The 16684-nt window shown below is 36.3% G+C and overlaps 1 protein-coding gene across 1 annotated transcript in view; it reads left to right on the forward strand.

Moving 5' to 3' along the window:
• The window catches only part of ATG7 (autophagy related 7), a 66745-nt gene extending 50616 nt beyond the window's left edge, over positions 1–16129 (forward strand). The window contains exon 19 of the mRNA XM_026046074.1: positions 15844–16129. Coding sequence (XP_025901859.1) covers positions 15844–15876 — 33 coding nt within the window. The 3' untranslated portion in view covers positions 15877–16129. The remainder of the gene's footprint in view (positions 1–15843) is intronic.
• Positions 16130–16684: the final 555 nt, after the last annotated feature.

Here is a 16684-nt window from a genome sequence, read left to right on the forward strand (position 1 = left end):
CCCCCCTCCCCAAAACAGTTTACACACCTGACTGTTAGGTTTAAATTCTCATAAAGGAGAAGCAATATTAAAAGCACTGTAATAATTAATAGTGGAGAATATCAACTGAACTGGCATCTCTGCAATGGCAGCAGCAAGGTGTAGAAATAAACATTTGTAAGTAATTTGAACTTTCAAAAGCTTATAGACATTGCATGTAAATAKTCCAGTGAAATATAAAGGAGATTACTAGGGATTCAGGACTTCAATCTTTTACAGACTTTTTCCACAGTGGAAATCTGTAAATTGGTAGCAGTAGGCATCCATTTGGTGAATTACATCAAACTGGGTGAGAATATGAGAATTATTTGCAATCTTTTCTTCTCGGAAGCCTATAGACCTTATTACACCTCAGCTTCTAATGCTGTCGTTCTAAAAAACTTCAAAATGGCAAATTGGTACAATATGTTGTTTATTGTGAATGTAAGAACTTGATGATAGCAAGCCACAGTTTAAAAAAAGTCATACTTCCTGTGTTGTTTGTTATTTAGTATTTCAAGGGAGAGTATCTAATAATACTCTCGGTAGTTATTTTGGCTATTTGTTTCTCACTGAAGCAACAGAACAAGTTTTTAAAAAAATATCTTCATGTAGAAGAAAATATCTTCATGGCTTATCTTCATGTAGAAAAGGATTCTTTTCACAAAAGGAAGATCTCAGCGAGTTCATGAACTTCTTCCAGCAGTAGGATTAAGATCTAGATGTGGCTGATTTATCAAAGGCATTATCCCATTACTGAAGATGAGAAAGAAAATGGGAATAGCATTTTGGTACTGCTAAGTCTTTACAAGCTCCTGATTCAAATGCTTGCATTAACAAGAAGATTTTATTATAAAAATCTGTAGAACATGTTGCAGCCTTGTATTACCACTGCCAAGTAACATCACTGTGCATTTCAGCTGAAAAGACATGCCAAATACTGAGATGAGACTGAGAATAAATATTTTGATTGGCCATGTATTCAAAATACATTTTAATTGATTTTATTAAGACTGGCATTTTTCCAAAGCTTCTGCGCAAACAGCTTGGGATCTGATCCTTCATCGTTTAAATAAATGCCAAAATTCCAGTTCACTTCAAAGAGAGCAGAATTAAGATCTTAGTCACCAAAAGACACGTTCTGATTTTATCTCATGAACTAGAGGGTCATGCATGATAGAGTTTGTTTGGAAGAAAGAAACAAGTACCTGAGGGGAAGTGGTGAGGTTTCTTCATTTGAATCAGCATTGAAACCATATATTAATTTTCTCCCAGAAGTTAGGGTTAGAGATTTCTCTCATTAGACTTTCAATATGCTGTTAAGTACTGTCAGCTAATTGTTAACAAGCGAACAAACTCCGGTGTTCCACTTGTCCAAATACTGATTGTTCTGATCTTTTAAAACAGTTGCAGTGGACCTTTCTTGAATTCATGATGTGGAGCAGTTAGCTAGCGGTGATAGAGCTATGACAGTCTAAGGAATAAGCACAGCAAGGTTTATAGAGAAGGTTTTAGATGCTTCTGTGAGACAAAGGTGGAAAAGCAAAGTATCTTGTATCTTTTTGATGTACAACCYTTTTTACATTTGAGAGAAAAGCTGAAAAACTGTTACTTGACTGAAACTGGAACATTTGCTCCAAAACTGATTGYGTATTGCTTTCTCCTTTGCACTCTCACCTCTCTCCCATCTATTCATTTCCTTTTTATGTATTTTTTTTTTAGCCTTAGGAACTTTGTCAAAACACATAAATTTCTGAAGTCATTTCACAGTGCAGTTTCACGAACGGTTGTATTGACCATTCCTGAAAGTCTAATATTCTGCAGCAATGGGCAAAAGCAAGCAAGCAGTGAGCTTGTTGGGCTGATCTCTCTGCCAAAGGATGCCTCTCATCATGTCTACCACCAGAGTTTAAATTGGATATGTTTATGACCTAGATGGCTGGAGAGAATTATATGGGCAGAACTAAATCAGGATTGTGAGCTCAGAGATGGAGTGGTGATCTTAGGAAAACTGTGTTCTCACTGATAATTAGATACTTAATATATTCCAGACATTTTCAGGTGCTTTGCATTGGTTCCTAAAAATACGGGCTAAAAAAATTTCTCTTGAAAATTTATSATGAAAAGAGTTGCCTGGATATAGATCTTTATTCGCAGAATCACAGCGCGTTAATCTCTGCAGACAGTTAGATCCAATCCTCCTGCTCAAGTAGAATGATGTAGAGCAGGTTGACTGAAAAATAGTGGTGGTGGCATCAGGAAGACTTTATAAACTCACAATAATTCAACCTCCAGGCCCTATGGCAAGGGAACAGGCCTTGCGCTGTAACACCATGAACAGCAAATTTCAGATTAGCTTGAGCATGTCTTAGTAGATGACAGGGGTCCCGGAGTGCTGCTATAATAGAGTTGTAAATAAGCACTGAAAAAAGTCAGTAATGAATAACACTGATTTTAATGACTTTACTTTCTGTTGACAGTTCATGTGTAGTTAGTTATGTGATTGCTAGGTCTGATGCAGAAGAGGGAGTAGGACAGCATCTTTTGAAGACTGTCCAATATTTGCAGTAACTTGAAACTAAGTCTGAATTGTAATACCATGAAGTACTAACGAGGACTGCACTCAAACTTTGCCACTGACGCTCAGCCAACATAAGTCAAGACTCTTTATTCAGAAGCCTCAGTAGTAAGTGCAAACTATTTGCAAAACATAAATYAGCTCCAGTAATATCCTTTCTTGGTTACAAAGTGTTTAGGAGAAGGCCTAGTCTTATCAGAGATTTTTAAGATAGACTCAAGAGCATGTTTTTATAGACAAGTTTATTTTTCTTTATTTCCATATGAGAGTAGGCAGGTATTTGTGGGGAGAATGTTTTTAGCATTCTGAAACCCCGGTTACAGATAAAGGTTCCTACTTGTTGATGGCTGGCTTCTTTATAGTTAAACATAAAAAGAAATGTTTTCCTTTGAGCTGGAGGATGGAATTTCATTCAGCTGTGAAGACAGCTGATTTGCCTTAGGTCAAAATGTATGTAGAAACAGATGTCCAAAAAAGGAGAAGCACTAGGGAATAGAATAATAGAAATTGCCCATTATATAAATACAGTAATTGAGAGCATACTCTACAGATTATAAATTAAAATTTGATGTAATCTTAAATTACAGTATGCTTTTTTGTTCTTAAAGTACTCATAAGGCAACTAATTCCTTTTGCTATGAAGAGTCTTTTTCAGGCTTTATAGTATGACAAAAAAAACTTCATTTTGAGTTTGTCATTTGAGTATATGCCTGCCACGCTTATGTATTTAAATAGAAAGTATAAAATCTTAATTTGACTATTATCTGGGTTTATCATGAGGATATTTTGACTGCATCCTTTAAAATGTAATCTGTTCATCAAAAATCATGTCAAACATAGAAAATTTCAAGCTGGCACTGTATTTTTATGAACTTTGAATTTTAAAAATTCCTGAAATGCCTTTTCTGTACATCTTATAGTATCTCCAGTTATAAAATATTTCTTGCTAACTAGTGGAATGATTTTGCAATCCGTAATTAAATAAGTTACTGTTTGTACTTCAGATTCAGGCTCTTGGTGAAATCTCATGTACATCTTGATGATTTGAAAAATTGTATTTGGAAATTCTTACTTGGTCGTAATGTGGATATTCTTAAGTGCCAGTGCTCAACCATCTAACTTAATTTGAGGGGAAAAAATAGTCATTGCCTTATGAGCATAAGTGAGCATAAAACATAAGATTTGGGTTTTGTTTCAAGAAACGTCTGTCTTTGTTTTCTTGTTGCTTATTTTCTTTCACTGCTTCTGGGGAGAAAAAAAAATAGTAAAGCTCTGATTAGATTAGCATTGAAAGTATATCAAAGGCTTAAAATTATTTCCAGGGACATTTCTTCATCTTTATGCTGTAAGAATAACTGTAATGAATTTGGTTTGTAATTAATGCCAGAGCAGCTGTTCTGAGTCTAGCTGACATACAGAAAGTAACAAATATGGTTGGGAAAGTCTGGGCATCCATGGGAGAGAGTATCTCTTTTCCTGCTTGCCTGGTGCGAGCTGCTTTCCCATTGCCCCCCATTCGTGCTTCCTCCCCCTGCTCCTGTAGCCACCAGCGCCTTGTCATGTTGACACTGGCAATTGAACTGCCTTGCTTTGAGTATGAAAGAACTACTTTTATCATTTCTAATATGCAGCCTGAGGCCAAAACASACAAAGCAATTTTCACGGACTAGGTTCAGGAGGAGGAGGCTGGAATTCCCACTGTACAGCCCTTGGGAGCCTTCAGTACTTCAGTAACCCACTCCAAAGCAGTTATTTATCGGAGTGACAACTGCTGGGCTTTCCATACTTGATCAGCTGAGCACCACACTGGTGATATCTAGCCCCTTGCCATCCATCCTTAAGACAGGAAAATGAGTGGCTATGATCAAAGGTATTAGGAGACATCTATATGGTTTAATCTGCTTTTTTAGCCTGAAAAATGATCTTGTGGCATATTTATTGAAGAAGTTGGACTGGATCCTTATCTGGACACATTTTCAGGCAAAAGTAGGATCAATGCTGAAACTTGCCTTCTGTCAGGGAGTGTGGCACTTTCATCCTTTCCTTTCCGGGGTTTTCTGTTTCATTAAGTCCTGTACGGCCCTGTCCCTTTGGGCCATGTATTCTTCATGCATTTATTTGTGTGTGTTTTGGTTTCATGTTTGCTTTCTTCGTTCTAGCACATCTGTGTCCTTTATACTAGCTGTTGTTGTAAGTTTTTGATGTGCTTTCATCCATATATCTTGTGACTTTTAGTTTTTCCTAATTGTTTTACTTTATTTCTGTATTCTTTTGCACTCTGATCACTGATGCTGAAACCTTCCTTTTGCTGCAAATTGTTTCCCATCTATAGTGTTACTATAAAAGAATACTTGTGCATTTTAATATAATGTTTTTATTCTCAGTTTCTATGAAACACTTGTGATATAACTGATTTTTCCGATTGTCATCAATAATAATYGAACATCCTAGATGTGTTTACTCTTCACCAATTTGGATATCCCTGTTCTTGAGATGGATCTAATTTGCCTTTTTGATAAGCATTATAAATCCAAGTTACTACAACTCAAAGTAACATACTGTTGTTCATTTAAGCATATTATACTGCATAAATCAAGGAGCATAACTCTATATCCACTATTATATTGCTGAATTCACCTGATACTCCTTACAAACACGAAAAAGTACAATAATTAACCTGTTCCCCATTGTCTTCTGATAAACCTGGACATTTTACCTAACTTTCCCTAAGTTTTTATGCTACTTTTAATCCTGGTACATAAACTTCTATTATTGGAATATTGGATTTGCTACTGTTGGACTTCATTCTTGTTTTTAACAGCAAATCCATGATTTTAAACAAGGTCCTTTGAAAAAAATGCTGCCCAGTTTGGTGAATGGTTTCCACGTGGATTCAGTTCTTTTCCGTGTGGGAACAGTACCAGTCTAGAGATAAATCCCCTTTTGGCTGGRTAATCTGAATAAAACAAACAGTAGTTGCTGCTAAGCTAATATTGATATGATCATTACCCACACTAGAATTTGACTGCTATGTGGTGACATTGGTACAAAAATACATTWATTCTATTGTAAAAGTCTTTTTCTATACAGTATGGGGGTATACCCAAAAGAAGGTATATGCTTAAAAAATCAAGGTACTGCTGGCAAAGTAGGAAAGTGATGGGCACTTTTTTTGCAGAGCACAAGACTGCCCTTACTACTTGCACAGCTGATTTACATGACATGCACCTCAAATTTGCATCATGCAGTGATGTGGTTCGCTGTGCATTTTAAATACATCATTGTTGTCCTCGGTGGGGACCTGACATTGTGCTTGTTTTGAAATCATGCTGAGGCATACTTAGACTCTTACAAAATCTGTCCCAGACRTTAGTATAGGAGTGTTGTCACTGCCTGGCTAGTAGGACTCTGAGATTGTTTCTGTGATGGCTCATTCACAAGCTTCTATTAAAAGATTGCTTGTTTGTTAGCCAGGTATATGGGCAACCTGTGTAATGTGTTGTCTGTGTATGTGCTGTTCTGGCTGGAGGGAAGTGATTTAAAAAAGCTTTAAGAACTGACTGACCTGTGTGGAAACAGACTGCATAGGTATGTTGTAATATCCTTCCCACTTCAACAGACATGACTAAATAGACTTTGCTTGTGCTGTGCTGATACTTGCCAGCATGTGCAGGGCCTCATGCAAGTTGCAGCTTGTTCCCAACAGGTAGAGGAGTTTTTCAAGTTGTGCAAAAACATTTTAGCTGTTCTGTGTTTTCTTCATCTTACCATTCATTCAAGAACTTTTCAAGAAGCAGCTTAGTCTTTGCATGAAAGAAAAAAAAATCCAGTCTTCTGATTTTTTTTTCTGATTTTGAGAGCAATATTTACGTGGTCAGCAAAACAAACTTTGCTTTATATGAAAAGAAAGCAAGAACACTCAGTGACTCAGTGATGCTTATTGATGACCATGATAATTTTCCTGCTGTCATGAGTYAGAAAGAATCGGACAATTCACAGAAGCTCTTGGACCTCTGATAAATAGTTATAGATCTGTAATTGGACCACCTGTTTCCTCCTCTATTTCCTCTAATGGGATGTTTTTTAGTCGGAGAAAATTATGTTGTTCTGAGAGTAGTTGCTTATCTGCACAGCCAAATAAATCACTGAATGCACAGCTGAATGCGCAGCTGAAGCTTTCCCCACTGGCAGCATGCGATGTAGTCTCAAACTAGGAGTTGCTTGGTCTTCACACAGAAAAACAAACAACATATAGTCAAAGAGAGGGAGTTTGAGATATGCGAGAGGATATTGTTAGCAGAGAAATGCAAGCAACCACAAGATCTGTAGTTGGTATAACAAATAACAGGCTTAAATGATAAACCTCTGATTTGAATGGAATTGGTGCAATTAGCAAAGCTCAGAACAGTGAGAAAATTTGAAGGAATTTAAAGCATGAGGTGATGTGGGCTTTCATGAGGACCTCAGGACTGAAGGGACCAAATTAAAAATGTTCGTGAAGCAGTTTAAAAATTGTCCAAGGACAGTTAGAATCTAATCTGATACTCAAAATGGTTTAAATTAGCAGGGTGGAGCAAAAAAAGGAAACATTCAGAAGGAGAAATGATGGCCTGGTGCTTAAGTAATGCTTTCCCCCTCACACCTRTGGAGACACCAAACTCCATTTTTGTTTTCTTTGAGTCTTTTTCTCCAGTACTACTCCATAGTGTCTCTATTCCACCACACTATGGGTGTGATGTGACTAATTCCTGGGTAGCTCCTTAGAAAATCTCTTCTGTTACCAGTAGTAGTAAGTGGGTAAGAACATTATCTCTGATTTTGAGGAAATCTGAAGCTCACTTTTGAGGGTTTTTTTAATTTCATTATGGAGAGAGGGAAATGTTTCAAAAGAATTGTAACTTGTTTGCTTATCCCACTAGAAGAGAAATACCAGAATTACAGAGGAGCTCTCAAATGGATTTTRTGATAAAGTAGCAGACATTTGAAGGACTAGTCTGAGAGATTTGCTTTGCTCTGTAGAAAGTAGAAAATTGTATCACTTCTCTGAGCTACCAGTAAGGATGCTTTGGAAAAATAATCATCTGGTCAGAAATCCACAATATGCTAGCTTATTTTGTTTAAGTCTTCTCCTTTATGCAGTAAACGAATATATACCAGATATTTCTGTAAGGATATTTCTCAGAGCCAAAATACATTGTAAAAAATGGTGCAGATCAGAGGATTTAAGAATGAGAAACACTTTTATGGAGTTGCAGGCCAGAATATAGCTTTTTAGTGGGCACAGTGATGCAAAAGTGCATCCCTTTACACCAAACAAGATCCAGGAGGTGCCTCGTATATTGCCAAAGTAAAGGTATAGGTGATCAGAGTAATTCTTGTAAGACATTTATTTTGGATAGTGTCCTTTGCCTGCCTGAAGCCATYGTCATAGTTATTCCAGACAATCTTCTGTTTCTCAGATTTAAACCCAAGCGTTTAAATCAATGCTTGGAGAGCACATATCAGAAATGTCACGCTTTTAAAAGGAGTTGCAAGCAATAGCTTAAAGTTTACAGGGTACCTTTGAGTTTGTTTGATTTCAAACCTTCAGTTTTCTCTGTGCACTCACTTGATCCTTCCAGTCTATGTGTTTTAAGATTTGTAAGAAAGTGTAGAGCTTCGAGATGAGTAAAATGAGAGAATTGTCTTATTACTGAAAAAAAAAAAATGTTTTTAAAGTATGGGGTGGTCCTAAGTATTTATAAATGACTATAAGTTTTGAATATTGCCCCAAAAGAAAGTATCACTCACCACCTATGATCAGAGTGCTGCTTGAGCCTGTCCTGCTTAGCACAACAGGAGAAGTGCAGCCTGGTGAGATGCCAGCTCTGCTTTCTGCCGTAGCTTGTTTTCTGGGGGTTTACAGCTGCATGCTACTGTAACCTGACTTCTCCCGGCTTCTTCAACCTGCTGGGTTTCACAGCGTGAGAAGATAGGCCTGAGGGCCCTGCCATATTTTACACTTTTATGTTTAAACTAAAAACATTTTATTATTCAAATTGAGGCAAAATAATTTTGTATATACATTTTCATTCTTTGGAGGAGAAGGTYGTGGTGAGGTGAAAAAGATGTGATATTTAAGATAATGTACAGTGCAGCCAAGAAGGAAAATGTATGTTAATAGGGCAGGAGACCTGTTGCCTGCTTTAAGATGAATTTTATGGAAAACTCATTTAACAGACTTGGTGTATATATTCATTTCAGAAATGACCTAATTATATTCACAGCCTTGCAATCAAACTTTTAAAAGTAGCTTCTCACACTGTCACTCACAGTGGGATTAACGTGTTCTTTCTGCAGTTCCTGTTCATCCCATAACTGAATATAATTGCATTCATATAATAGGCAGAAAGATCAAAGTGGTCCCATATGGGGGGAAAAGAGCATTCAGAGCCAAAACAAGCTGTTTGGCTTGTAAGCAACTGGAAGCGTTTATTACAGCACATCTGCTGTGTGCTGTGCATTAGAGCATGTGGCATGTTGCGTAGTCAGTGTAACTCTGATACTGTAGAAAAGTTGTCAGTAACAAGTCTTTTCTAAGCTTGTCTAGACTAAATAGGCTTTTATTAAAAGTTTGTGCCAGATAGCTTACASTGGAGGGACTGAGTTTATTTATTTATTTATTTATTTTAAACACAGAGAACACTTCCCATTGGGTGCCAAATGAAGTCCTAGAGAAGTACYTGGTTTTGAATGGGTGAACAAGTTGCTATACTCAGAAAAACAAATTACTTGACATGGTCATGCCATCTTTGAGTACTTTTGTGCCATCAGGTTTGAATAAGGTTCGTGCACAGAGCCAGCAGCTAATTAGAATATTGTTTTCTTACTGCGCTCTGGGAATGAAAARGAACAATAGAGGAGGAAGTGGGTTTGCACTCTCTAAAACCAGCCTAGCAAGACATAGAAAAAGGAAGGGGGTGGATATTAAATACGGAGGTTTGCTAGCTAAGATGCATACAAGTATTTGCGAAATAGATGTTGAATTTAACTGATCAAAAGCCATTCTGAAAAGGGTGACAGAATCCTAAGAGTCACATAATACCCTCCTAACACAAAATCTGAATATTAAACAACAGTCATTACTCTCTTGCATCACAGATGCCCTAGTTGAATGATCTGTCTGTTTTGAGTTGAGTAGAGATTGATGTGGGTAGTGATTTATCCTCTTTTGATATGAACTGGAATGTTCAAAGCCTTTTGCTACTGTTTTCTCTTTATTCCTCTGGTAACGAGCATGAATGCCAATCAGTGCTTTACAGAACCCTGCTTTTACCTTTTCTCAACCAAACTTCATTGAATATATCACATTTTCCTAATTGTAATCCCCTTTAATTCCAGATGAGTTATGTAACTTTGTTCACACCAAGCTAATGGAAATGTATATAGCTGTAGGCATGGTTTTTATTAGTTACCTGTCACTCTTCATTATCTGAAGTTTCTGTGTGTCCAAACAGAAAGACAAAAAAAAAGCTTCAAAAAATTTAAAATTTCCATATAGTCTAGCCAGACACGTGGTGGGACTACATGCTAGCCAAAATTGCATTGGTATCTGTCTCTGTATTTTCTCATCTCATGTAAGTCTCGCTTGTTGAGATAAGATTTACATTTTCTTCTTAAACATAGAATCTTTCCAATAAGAAATTGTTATACATAGGAAAATGTGGCATGATATATCTGTTTTTATGAAGGTCTACKTATGATTGGTAGTTACGAACTTTACTAAATGTTTTGAATTTTCCACATGTCAGTAATCAAATAGACTTGACATGCTGCACTGAGTCCAGTGTAAACCACATGATGTTGGAGGAGAGGCTGAGAACTGAGTCTGTTTGGTCTCAACAAGAGAAAGCTAAGAGGAGAATATATAATTGTGTTCCTCAACTCTTTATTGGGACTGTACAGAAAAAACAGGGCTAGCTTTCTAGCTCTGGGTGTACCTTGGATGTCCCTCCCTATGCTTGGTATTCCCTTTATTGTTTATCTGAATTGTTTATTTCTGAAACTCAATTGAATAGGTTGTATAGTTAAACTTCTGCTCTTTTTTAATCATTAACTGTCAAAGTTTGATTCTGTATGACTGGAAAGCTAGTTTACGAGKGTTAGACGAGAGCTGTGCATTTCCATGAAATAGGACGTAGTGGAACAAGCCGAGCTTTGATTTATGGCAAAACAAACGGTGTCAGTGAGGCTGGAATGACATAGCCTCAGATGCAAGTTATTCCAAGAGATCAATTTATGCCGTTCACATGGATATCCTGTAAAAGTCTGTGAAACCCTGGAAGTAAATATATGTTTGTCTACTTTGTGCATTTTTCATAGGTTTTAGAAATATAATGAATATAGACATATATATTTTTATTTTTAATATAAATTCTGGACACATCAAAAAAGGGAGATGATTTWAAAAATTGGATATTAACTTTCATATCCTACAGTGTTTTCAGTCAGATATAAGATTTTCCATTTTATTTGTGTATTTTTTTGTAATTATTWATTTTATAGTTGTTGAAATCTTGTTGGACACAAGAAATTCTCGTCGACTCTGTAAAGTTAATTCTTCTTGAAGTTAATTCAAAGCATCATTTGTCTTCTGTGCTAGAAACAGACTTTCAGATTTTTCTGCAGGRCTAAGACTCAGTGGCAGAAGTGCATAACCTTTGACTATTGTAATATTTACATCTCTGAAAAAAAGATTATATCGAGGGAAATGCAATCCTTGAGGATACCATGCTGGGCGAACAGAAGTTGCATGTGATGAGCAGGGGGTCATTCCCTTACTGTATTTCTGCTTTTTCTTTCTTTTTCTTTCCCTAAATGAATCTAGTATAGTTTCTACAAATAAATTCAAAGGGTTTATCGGAGGTAATCATACTCTGACAATATTTACATTAATTTGCCCTAGTTCGAACACATGTTCTGATTAGATAGGTGGCTCTTGGTGATAATAAAAGGAGAGCATCTTGCACAAAACAGGAAATTTAACAACGAATCTAGTTGATTTGTATGTGGGAGCTGTTTATTTTTGTCTATTTTTTTTCAGATTTTAAAAGTCTTTTGCAGTAGATACTATGCTGTTAGGGAAACCTCATTGCAGCAACTCAGGTACTGTCCAGAAAAATGGCCATTTTATTCATAGGGAACCTTTAAAGGGTACTTTTTTTTTTTTTCTGGAAGGAGTCAGAAATTGATTTTGTGATTGCTTGCTTCTGTCCATAGTGTTTTCTTGGTACAAGAAGAAACAATGCAAGGAAACAGCAGGAAAAAAAAAGTATGCAATTTTTAAAATTTATTTATTTGACTTGTTAGTATAATAGTCTGAAGTACATAAAAAAGCTACTCTAAAATGAGAAGGGAGTAATTAAAGTTGAGTAGTGCTGCTCTATATCTCTGGAACGTCTTATMGGATAGAATTTGTCTATCTAAAAATTTACAATGTAAACAGAAAATCTTTCTGTTCTGATTACTTGCCTTTTTTCTTTTTGTTTTTAAATTTAATCTTTCAGAGYGTTCCAAAACTTCAGGCCCCAGTTCTGCAAGTTGTTTAGAAAAAGCCTGGCTTCCAGTGTATAAGCTGACTATGGCTACACTGGTGTGGAGCTTGCTGACTCTGCATGTTACCCAGCATGTTAAAGCCCCTCTTGGAAGTAGATATTTCTCAAAAGAGTTGGTGATCCCTAAGTCTCAAGGTTGCAGACTCACAGAAACCTAGGATAAAAAGGTTACAAATAGAAGTAAATAATCTAAGTGGAGTGATGGAGAGAGGATGCATTTTGAAGGTGACTCATTTGTGTGAGAAGGGTTATGTGTCTTCTGCAGAATTTTGTGTGCAAGAGAACCTCAAAGAACAAGAGTTGCTGTTGGTTGGAATCTAGATGAGAATACCAGAGCACCTCAACTGGTTTTTACTGTCTTTCTGGTCTAAATTTTGGAGAAGTTTGAAAGGGAAACAAGTTTCAGAGGGTGACACCATCATTGTACAAAGCAAGCAGTTGAAGGGATTAGGTTGGATTGSTAGTAAACCATTAGGAGACAAAAATCTGAAGTTTTCAGCAGAAACAGGAAAGAAGAACTGGTTCGAATGCAGAGGCTTCCAGGAGTTTGTCAGTACTGTGAACTAGTGGGCAGTGTTTGAGATTGTAGCATGATACCTCTAGGATGAGACTTTATGTACAGAAAAAAAAATCCACYATTTCCACTGGCTACGCGAATCCTTGCTTTTAATTTTTTGTAACGTTAATTTCTTTATATCCTTGTGTGCATGTTTAAGCATATAATTTCTGCATCAGAAAGGGGTAACCATTTGGTCGCTATTTTTGTRGTGATTGTTGCTAGATTCACGCCAGCAAGAAAATAGCTAAAATCATTTAAGGGCACATTTATGCTCTTGCAAGTTTGCTTCTAAGATAAAAAGTAGATCTATATGAATCACGTATGTTAATCCTAGGAAGTAAAGCTACTGCATTTGCAAACTCTGTTTAGTCCCATTGTCACGGAAGTTAAATTTCAGGTGCTAGGTATTTACTGTGACAGGAAGGAAATGAAATATTCTCTATGCGGTAGGTTTTATTGTACTGGAAAATTGTGAGCAATGAAGTTTAATGCACAAGGGTTTTATTTTTTCCCATCCTCCCTATTATGTAAGGAATAATACTTGTCATTTCAAGAGAACAAGTGCAAAAATTCTTCTCTTTTCCTGAAGAGGCATAATTTGCACCTGAAATCTAAGAACTCTTGCACAGAAGTTTGAATAGATATGAGGTACRTGAAGAAACATGCATTTAGGTAGTCCAGGTTTGTACAAACACTGATAGCTTTGACAGCTGGTTTATTATCGTCCTGCTTTATAACCTCCCTTGTCATTAACTCTAGCTGCAGTTCGTTTGACTCACCCAAGTGTAAGATAGAAGAGAACTGAAAACACAGCGTGATTCCACAGCTGGAGTTGTACATGAGATGCGTGGCAAAACAAGCAAATTGAAAAGTACTTAAGAGTTTCTGTGTCAGAGAGGAAGATATTTGAGGGTTAAAAATCTGTGGGGTTTTTGTTTTGTCTGTATTTTTTCCCAAAAATTAGAGTGGGCTAGTCAAAGACAGACTATCAGTCTGAACTTTGAATTTCTTTCTTTTTGCCAGTTTGAATCATACCGTAAATTCTATTTAAAGGTTTTGTTTTTTTGTATTTATTTTCCACATCCTTGACCCTGACTGGTGAGCTGGACATTTCTATTTGCCTTGGCAAGCTCCAGGCTGCTCATCTAGGCAGGATGAAMACTCTTTTTTCCTTTTGTAAACAAGCTGTTCCTTCAGTATTTTCCATAAGGATGTGCACCACCATTTTGCAGCGCTTCTAGGAATTGAGAAAACCTTGATGATCAGACTTCTCATTTTGTGTAGCCTGTAGTACTGCATAAGAATGCCTGATTTAATGTGAGTAATAGTTTCTGGGAGTCAGATGTGAATTGCTTTTTACAGAATGTTTCCAAACTCCAGAAATATGAACTTTGCTATTAAAAAATAAGTTAAAGTTGGAGGTAAATATTCATTGTCTGGAAACGTTCTGGTTTGTGCTTAGTATTTGTCTAGCAGTCATACTTGCAGAGCAGGCAGCAACTGTACATATGTAAAGTGCTGCTTGGTGCTCTGAAGAATTTGCAGCCTAAAAATATGCTGCCCTTGTGTCTCTCTCTTGATAGATGTTTTCTCAGTGGTCAGGATGTGAAATGAGAGAATATTTCAGTGCCAGCAAAGTACAGCCTGGGAGAGAGAGAGACTGAGTTGATTTTCCACAAGGACAACAGAAATGATAATGTCCCAGTGMGGAGCCAGGGTTCTGGGCACAAAGCCTGTGCTTGTTAATTGATAAATACAGTGCTACAAAGTACAGCAAATTTGTCTTGTTCATAAATTGGAAATAGCGAAGGACAAAGTTGTCCATTTTTTTTCATCTCACAAATGTGAGAGACAACGTAAATTCGAATATTTGGAAAAAAATTTGGATGTCATTTTTTGTTCTCATAYAACAAAATTACTTTTTTTTTTATTAGGGAGGAAAATGCACACTTAAGTGAGCTAGTTCTGTGAACAGAATTAGTTTATCTCATATAAAAACTTGAGAATATTACCAAGACTTGGTACACCCTAATTATCTTTATTTTCTCTATTGTAAAATTTTCTATTAAATGTGCAATTTTTATTGAACTCTGAATGTTTTTAAAATTGCTCAAATGTTATTCAGAAAGTATTTACATACTCTCGCCTTCCTGCTGGCAGACCTGAGTTTGCTGTACAAGTGGTCAGAACCAAATGGTTCTGAGCTGAATCCAGCTTYAGGTTATGTAGCCCTGGTAGTTTGCCCTGATTCCAAACTAAGGCAGTCCTGCCAAGTTGAAGGAGGGTATTTCTATTTGTGTAGCAATGAGTTAAGCCTCAGAAAAAGTCTTTAAATAAGAAAAGAAGAACAAGAGCATTGTTTCAAGAGAAAAAAATCTTGTRGAGTGTGTTCAGAATAAGGTTATATTTTGATTTTTCTAGTTGCATTTTTTTTTACTGTCATGCATTCTCCCTGGCAGTGAGTATGAATTTATAACATTCATTTTAGTATGATGAGGGTCTTGAGAATTCCTGAGCGCTCACTGGGTAAAGTAGAAATACAATTGTATCCTATTGCAGTAATAATGCCTATGGTTTTTGAATGTRTTGAACAGCAAGAAAGAACAAGTTTGCACATACTTTTTCATCATTATGCTGCTCATTATGAGATTTTAATATTTGAGTGCAAAATCAAATATCAGAGAACCGTTATTTCTTCATGGATGTCTTAAAAAAATTGAAATGCACTATGTATTGCAAGTTATTTTCTGGATTAAGTATGTGCCAATGTGTCAGCAAGCAAATAGAAAATAGGTAMTTGCTCTATAGTGATCTGTAAGTGATAATGAATAGCAAATACTCAAAATGACAGATCAGGAACAAATGCTGAAAGGTATATATTAAAATAAGCCGGAAAGTTTTCAAGAATATTTGGTGAGCAGATTAAGTAATCAGGAAAAAACACTGAATTGGTTTGAGTATTAGGCTCCATTGGCTCTAGTCAGCAGTCTATAAATGATATGGTTCCTTTTATAAAGCAACACTGATTTCAAAAAGGTATATTAGAAACATATTTGAACTCCAAAGTGAAATGACACATGCTTTTTTTGTTGCAGATCTGGGATATGAGTGATGATGAAACCATCTGAAAGCCAGCTGAATAAGGTGGAAGATGACCTGCCTTGGCGTGCAATGCTGCCTTTATCTGTTATTTGACAAGTTAATGATTGCTTACCTGCTCTGACTGTTAGAAATACAAACAAATATAATCCATAGTCTGACATGAATATCTTCACCATAAAAGCATTCTGCTGTGGGTGTAATTCTCTACATTTTTATTTTTATWATGTAAATAACTAAAGCAATGTGGTTGTGCTTAAATCTCCTCTTGCTTTTTTTCTTTTTAGTTTCTAAATATGGCTTACATATAAAATATGCTGCTTAAGTATACTTCAGTGTTTTATTTGTCCCAGATTTTATTTTGTTTGCCAATAGACATGTTTAAGCAGCACGACTATCTTTTTTTATCTGTACAAGATTTGGACCTCTTTACTTGGAATTTATTATTAAGGCTAAGAATATTTTGCTATTGGGAATTAAACTACATTCTTATTTAAAGGAGACTGTGACTAGGTGATTAACGAACCTTTTCCTGYGGCCTACACCACATTGCTTTCTTTTGCAAAGTACATACAGAATGCAATTAGTTTCCTTTGTTATGGTTCATATGGTTTGCCAGTGTCAATGGAGATGTTATTCTCTGTAAGCCCTTCTACAGATTTCATGCTACAGATAAAATGTGGTTCGGCTTATATTTGCACAGAAAAGACCAAAATGTGTTGGTATCATGGTTGGGCTCCCCTGGAGCTTAGAGAAGATTCTGTTACAGAGTCCTAGTCACCTTGGGCTAGATCATTGATTCAGTCGTAGATTATAGAGAGGTGTATCACCAGAGTT

The sequence above is a fragment of the Nothoprocta perdicaria genome, unplaced genomic scaffold, assembly GCF_003342845.1.
Source record: "Nothoprocta perdicaria isolate Ctin4 unplaced genomic scaffold, notPer1 scaffold_42, whole genome shotgun sequence".
Lineage (NCBI taxonomy): Eukaryota > Metazoa > Chordata > Aves > Tinamiformes > Tinamidae > Nothoprocta > Nothoprocta perdicaria.